At 37.8% G+C, this 7,264-nt stretch overlaps 1 protein-coding gene across 1 annotated transcript in view; it reads left to right on the top strand.

Annotated features, from left to right (window-relative positions):
* Positions 1-799: 799 nt before the first annotated feature.
* The window catches only part of LOC128994980 (LON peptidase N-terminal domain and RING finger protein 3), a 31,039-nt gene continuing 24,574 nt past the window's right edge, over positions 800-7,264 (top strand). The window contains exon 1 of the mRNA XM_054419842.1: positions 800-1,388. Within this exon, the coding sequence (XP_054275817.1) occupies positions 815-1,388 (574 nt within the window). The 5' untranslated portion in view covers positions 800-814. The remainder of the gene's footprint in view (positions 1,389-7,264) is intronic.

The following is a 7,264-nucleotide window of genomic DNA, read 5'->3' as shown; positions in this document are numbered from 1 at the left end:
CAGGGATATTTAGAATATTTTAGTATACATAGTTCGGAACTGACCTTTTATATTTATTTAATCCCTCTTTATTGTACTCAATATCACAGAAAATATACTTCTATATTAGTGGTAATAGTAGTATATTTTCTGTGTCAATATACAGTACCCAAGGAACATTGATACTAGAAACATCGAGTTGAGGATAGTAAATCTACATCTCAAATGTTCAATGACAATAAATACGATTAACCACACTGATGTAATTTATAACTTGTTTTCGAGCTAATAATACACAGTATCTGCATTTATTGTTGCTTGGATTGAAACAATAGTTTATACTAAAGTACATGAAGTATTTAATTTTATTTAGTCTATTTTTGTAATTTGTCTGAAGAATTTATGTTTGTTAAAACAATTCTATTAATTTTATGTTCTATATTGAGTATAACTAGACTGTCTTAAAATATGTTTTTAAAGTGTATATAAATGAGTATTGTTGTTGACACTAACTCTTTTGTTTCAACGAAGCTAATGGACTAAGTTTTAAAATTGTCCTAGTAATTTAATTCATAAACTTACGTAGGTATCATATTTAACGTTAAATCGAATAAAAAATTGAATACGTTACGAAAACAATATAAGACAAAACCGCATCGGGTATATAACATCATTATATATAACATGTAACGTTGCAGTTACGACAGTACTGTAGTAAACACGACTACGCCATAATTGACTTTGCGAGGTTGGCAGCGCTGTCGACGCGCGCGCCTCCACACGGACTCAACAAACAATCTTCGGTTAGTCAGCATGGAACCTTCGTTGTGTTAACATGGCAGGCTTTGAACTCGCGCGCGCTGCCCTTCGAGATGCAGATTATCACCTGTCGGTATCCTTGTTCGAGGAGTGTCTAAATACTATGGAACCCAGTGCCGACATATATCTCGACTACGCTGACGCTCTAGTGCAGTGCGGCCGGCTCTTGGATTCGCTCGACGTCTACTCGTTGTGCTCTCGATACACTTTGGTGTCCGCGGATAGGTTAGGTCGGGTTGTGTCGACATTCACCGAGATGCTGCAAGCCACCGGGATCCCCAGGGAAGACGGAGTGTGTGGGCTCGGGTGTGCGATTTGCGAGAGTGTACTAGTCCAGCCGACAACTTTAGGCTGTGGCCACACGTTCTGTGCCGGGTGTGTGCTGAGGGATACCTCGGGAGTGTGTCGCAAATGTGGGGCCAAGGTGGGATCATCGTCCCTGGAGACCAATGTGCTGGTCAAGAAGGTGGTGGAGAGATGGTTCCACACGGAGGCCAAGGCGGCTCGCCTCAGGGAAGAAGGCAACAGGCTGTGTGTGTGCAACAAGTTCGAGGAGGCTATCGCCAAATATAACGCCGCCTTACAACTCGGTAAGTGTTTATGTTACGTCATTCTCCGTCTAGCGTTGAGCAAGACTGTTTAGGAAAAAAACTAATTTTACATTTACGTTATTATTGGCGTACGTGTGCGTTATTGGCTCTCGCCCCAAAACTATGAGGTAGGTCTACATATAGTACCCCTGCAGCATTGCAACATACCAACTCCATATAGGCCTAAGTTATTACATAGGTAACTTACAGATCCATAGCCTACATGTAGGGAAAATGGGGTGTTGCACCCTAACGAGAGAAGTGGGTGAGATAGATGGTACAATTTGTGGTGTATTTGTATTGAGAAAAATATAATTAGGCGTAATCTAAATTACCGTATCGGTATCAAAACTTTAAGGGGGCGTTTCCCCCCGCCTAAGTATAAAAGGAGGGGGGTTGTAGGGGAGCGGAAATGGTTCCATTGAGTTCCTTGTCCTCAAATTAGGGGGTATAAGAGGTTTTGGACTGTCTCCAAAAAGGGGGAATACAAGGATTAGGGAAAACCCCTGCCAAAAATCCCCAATACCCAAAGCCATGTACAGTACACCTAACCATCTTTGTTTTAACCAAGTCATGAGACATTTCCGACAATTTGACAGAAACTAGTCCGTCAATTAATACAGATTTCTATTCCACACAGCAAAATGAAGCTATGCCCAAATTATACAGTTTGTAAGATAATGAAAATTAGATTCATTACGTACAAGTTGTTTGCTGATTCCAAAGATATTTAAGCCGATTATTTAAGTTAAATAAAAAGTCAATCCCCCCCCATCTAATATTTTTCTAAGTAAATAAGTTAAGCAGAGATATCCTTTTGGTGGTCGTGCAATCTTAGCAGGAAGTTTCATTTTATGATTTTAACAATTTTGGGTGTCCCCCAAATATCGCTTATTTTGGGGACACCTGTACCCCAAAAAGGGGGATTTTAGGGGCCACTTAAAAATTTTAAATGTAATCCCCCCTCAGTGACACCTAATTTTTAAGTGTTAAGTAGGCTATCTAAAAAAAACTTGTGGTGAAAACCACAGTTCGCTACCTCTATCCAAAATGGATTACAATATTAAAATTAGCCTACATTGATTTTTTTCTTGTATTTATGTGCAGACTGTAGATTTCAATACATTTGACGGGCTACCATGTTGGGTATAGAAGAGGATATCTCTGTAGCCTATTTTTACTTAGAAAAATATTAGATGGTGGGTTCTTGACTTTTTATTCAACCTCTATGAGTCATAATTCACTCTTGTCCCTAGGTACCGATAAGGGTAAAAGCAAAAGCTGATAGCTAAATAGTTGTTGGTTGTTTACTAGTCTAGACTTGTCACCTATGGCAGTCAGCTGATATTTCCGTCTCCTGTTTTTACATTTAACACCTTAAGGTTATTCACATGTTGATAAATATCAGTAACATTGACAAAGAGCTAAACGGTTAGGTGCGTAACTTCTGTGCTTTATTTTGCAAAATTTAAACAAGTGGTACAAAGGTACAAGGTACAAAAAGGTAAAATAAATGTCCATTTTGCTTAAGACATGACATCAAGTACAGTAGGCATACAGGACAGAAGTCACTAAAACTAAACATAAAAGAGATCATAGATCATGTTCACAAAATAAAATATTTATATTCCTACGCTTGTTTGTAGTTGAATAGACCCGTTACCAAAGGCAACCAACCAAATATTAAAAATATTAAATTTACAACTATGGATTAAATCTATGGAATTCATTGATTCGGCCTATACATACATGCCAACGGCTAAAATTCCCTCTATCGAAATGCATTAAATTTGTAGAAATAGTTTTCAAAACAGCTTTTAACTAATTGACGATCGAAAATCTTAAGATTAAAGTCGTGGTATGGTGGCTAATGAATTTGAAAAATTGCTGATATTTTTTAATGAAGATAAAAGATTTAAAGATAAAAATCGATGGGAAGGTCAGCAAATTATTTGTACGAAACACGGATCTGCAAGACTGTCTATAATTAATTAATTGAAGTTTAGGCCTACTGATTAACGCTTTAGTAGAAAATATTTGGATTTGGACTACAATTGTTGGCAGTTTACAGTTCCTAGCATACATAATATTCTCGCGTGTGTAGGCTAAACCTCCTACATGTTGCACCAACCTCCCATTGATTGTACTAGCTACAAGTTTACACAATTCCACTATAGTCTTCTGGAGTAGAACCCCATCTGTTGCACTTGAATTGTATCTGTTGCAAGATAGAACCCATCTTGGTTTTGTCATTTTGTGTCGACTCAATTAGCTACCACAAGTTAACATAAATCTCACTATAGTTTTGAGGTGGAGTCCCATCTGTTGCAACCGTCGGAGCACAGTTGTATTAGCAAAAGTTGAAACAATCCCATGGAGCATCGCTTTGTGTTGTTTGAAATAGCAACAAGTTATCACAACTCCTCTATAGTCTTCTAAAAATGGAATATCACTTTACTTTGTTAGTGCTCTTAGCTACAAGTTACCTCAACCGTAGTATAGTCGCCTAGACGTAAAATCCTATTTTTATATGATTCACTATGTGATTATGGACGTCAGTTCTATTAGTAAAGGTAACCCCACTATAGCCGACTAGGCGTGGAATCCTATATGGTTCCCTTTGTGTAATTGTACATGTTATGTTGTTATCAGTTATATTTGTCACAAGTCGGTTCTCTCGGCAACAAGGCTAAAACAACCGACTATATTCGGCCGGTGGAATCCCATATGTTGCAAGCTGTTTTCCTCGTCAGTTACGTAACATGGTCTCGCCCCTTCGCATCTCCAAATAACGCTTCTATTTTCTTTGTCTGTACACCGCCTTTCTATATCGCACCGACAAATTGAATATTTATATTCGTGTAGGGTATCTTTACATAAATAGATTGTTTAAACTTGGCAACTAAAAGGGAGTAACTCTTGAATCTTTAGGTGATTTCTGACGTCGTAAATCGACTTTCATCAATTAGTTCTTGGTTTAATCCCAAAATAAGTAAAGTCGTATGCCTAATTATTTTGAGCGTATTGACAGATTCTGTACGTTTTAATTATGAAATAATTTCTACAGTGAACTCGGCAAAATGAACATGTGCTCAAACACAAGACCTTTACCATCTTTAAGTCGAGTGGCTAACACAACACCTTTTGTCTGAAATAGGTCGAGCGGAACTATCTCCAAGATATCCTCTATCGTGACGCATCGTCGTTTATATAACGCTGAACCGGTCCCCAAAACTGGCGCGTACACTGAGGCAGCTATTTACAGGCATATTTCACTTCCACTCCCAAAAATAAATTGTGTTGTAAACATTGGGAGGTTGGTTTCAAAATACACAGCATTTTAGTATGATAAAGGGGTTTCAGGATATTTACAGTAGGCTATTTGGCAACCATTGACAACTCTATCGTAAGTCCAAACTATTCGTGGTCATTCAGGCGAACAATTTAAAGCTATAAAAATGTTTGTTCTTTCAATCACATAAATAGTTTACAATGTAATACAGATAATGGTCAGAGTATATCCTACTGAGGACTGTGTTTTTCAGCTTATAGTGACGTATCTTGCATGTTAATCTTGTTAAAGAATAATTTATGACTTCATAGGTTGTCCTCAACAAGCAAGACTGTAGACAACGGAATTTAGAATGTTAGGTCAGGGTCAATGTCCCGGTATAATGGGGCGTTATAAACAGTTACTTGCCGTCGTGCATGAAAGCGCCCGAATCCTATTGTCTGAACTGCAGGGGATTATTTCTTGACTAAACTTCGTCATTTGTACAGAGTCAATGTTAGTTTACTAATTAGGCTTCACGTCTAGTATCTTAAAATTATTATAGAGAAGTAGCTAAGTATGCGTGTTCACTCGAGTGAAGGCAAAGAGCGGGAAGCCCCCCACGCAATCATAAAATTGTCATTCGTCAATTAATCTTGAGTTGTTATCATTATTGATTAACTTATGCATTTTGTTTAGTATGCGACCGATGATAAATGAAGATTCTGCGGAATGTAGGTTGGTATCACTGTTTGTTACATAACATCCTCATGACTCCCACATGCTCCCACGCAACAGATCTGTCACCAACTGAAACGCACGGCAGATCACGTGTTAACTCGAAGAAGAAGAGTTTTAATTTATAAAACCTTTGAAATTGTGTACAACTACGGCTGTGCAGGGTTTTAGCACGAAAACGAATGGGCTTTCATTCTAATTATTGATTGTAGCATCATCCAGTCACAAATTTACACATAGAGTTACCGCACTCATTTTCACCCAACGAACTACGAATTGAGATCGAATAACTACGTTTTTAGTAGGTAAGGTATGGATACCATGATTGGATTTGTTATCGTTCTTGTAGAAACCACCGCCATTTATTTACACTAAGTTTTGATCGATTTTCAAGTTATTATATAAAAAGCAACTTTTTATTTTAGAGAACACTTATACGTAACGAAACAAAAACAAAGCAAAACGGGCTCCAGATTGTTCAATCGGTTGAGAAGTATACTTTCAGTAGGCGTTGAGAATCTTAAATCAACGAAATAACTAACTTATCTAAAGTAAATAATAATCTCTACCCGAGCGTTGCCATTTACTACACCACAAGCTGGTTGAGCTGCGTGTGCGCAGATGCTGGTTTTACGCACGCGCAGCTGTTCCAGTCGGTTTGAGGTCAATGTCACTGCTACAGGGCATCCAGCAGCTCAGCAGCAACCGGTTATCAGCTGATTGTTTCTGTTTACATCTGGGAGAGAAAAAACGCGCGAAAAACTCCTCCTGGTCGGTGGCAGCGGCCTCAGTTCGCACACTTTTGTTGTATAATTTTGAACTGACATTTTGCTGTGTTTAGCATCCTACGGAAGTGGGTTTGAAGGTTCGTTTGAGTTAACTTTATCAGCTGATCGTGGTTATTTTATCAGATAACTGTTTTTGTTTACATATGGAAGAAAAACGGACGAAAAAACTTCTTGCCGGCCGCGACGACCTCAATTTTATCGAAGTGACATTTTCTGCGGTTATCCTCCAATTAGTGGTTTTTTGAAGATTGTTAATGCTTATGTCGAAGTCAAGGTGTCGAATAACTAATTTAAGTGTTACTGGCGAACCAACTTTAACCAACTTTAAAAATAATGCGTTCATTAACTCGTTTACCATGTCAATATTAGATACATTTTATACGTCCATTCATTAATTGATAACAAATATAATTCAATAAATGAGCAGGGAGTTATAAATACCAGGCACTTGGTGTGTAAATTTCAAATTTTCACTGCCACCTTTAGTTGGGTAGGCCTACATTTATTTCTACCAGTGTTACATACTAATAGTTACATACCAAACATACTAATTATAGTTAGTCGAAATAATTTCCTGTGTTTCTTCAGCGTTCTTGTTCTTTAGCCCTGATTCTGTCAATAACTGTTATTTTTTAAACTTTTCTAAAACCGTCAAGATTGTAGAGCTTAGCAAATTAAGGAAGACCATAAAAGCGTAGCAGTTTTGTTAAGTTATTACAAAGTTGTACTGTATTTTTTCTTATGAAAATCAACTCAACAGTTCTCATTTATATTAACTCGTTTTTGAAACTAGTGCCTATGCTAGTGCCAACAACTGACGTAAAACATCGCCGCACTGATTTTTAAAATCATTGGCCACAACATATGGCAGACGATTGAAATTAATCAGCTGATTGTGATTGTAATGAGACGCTACATGCTATAAATAATTAATGCCATCTCCACTTCCTATGTAGCCTATCTGCACCTGAATCTGCAGCTCAATCAGCTCAACGTGAACACCTCCCACGTTGAAGGAGTATTTATTTAGACTTTGGTGGTCAACAGCGAGTCAGAGAGCGTAGTAGGGTTAGCCGAAA

This window comes from Macrosteles quadrilineatus, unplaced genomic scaffold (genome assembly GCF_028750875.1).
Source record: "Macrosteles quadrilineatus isolate MER2022 unplaced genomic scaffold, UCM_ALF_1.0 Scaffold_5__1_contigs__length_97177068, whole genome shotgun sequence".
NCBI classification, from domain to species: Eukaryota; Metazoa; Arthropoda; class Insecta; order Hemiptera; family Cicadellidae; genus Macrosteles; species Macrosteles quadrilineatus.
This window is presented reverse-complemented; position numbering and strand designations above follow the sequence as displayed.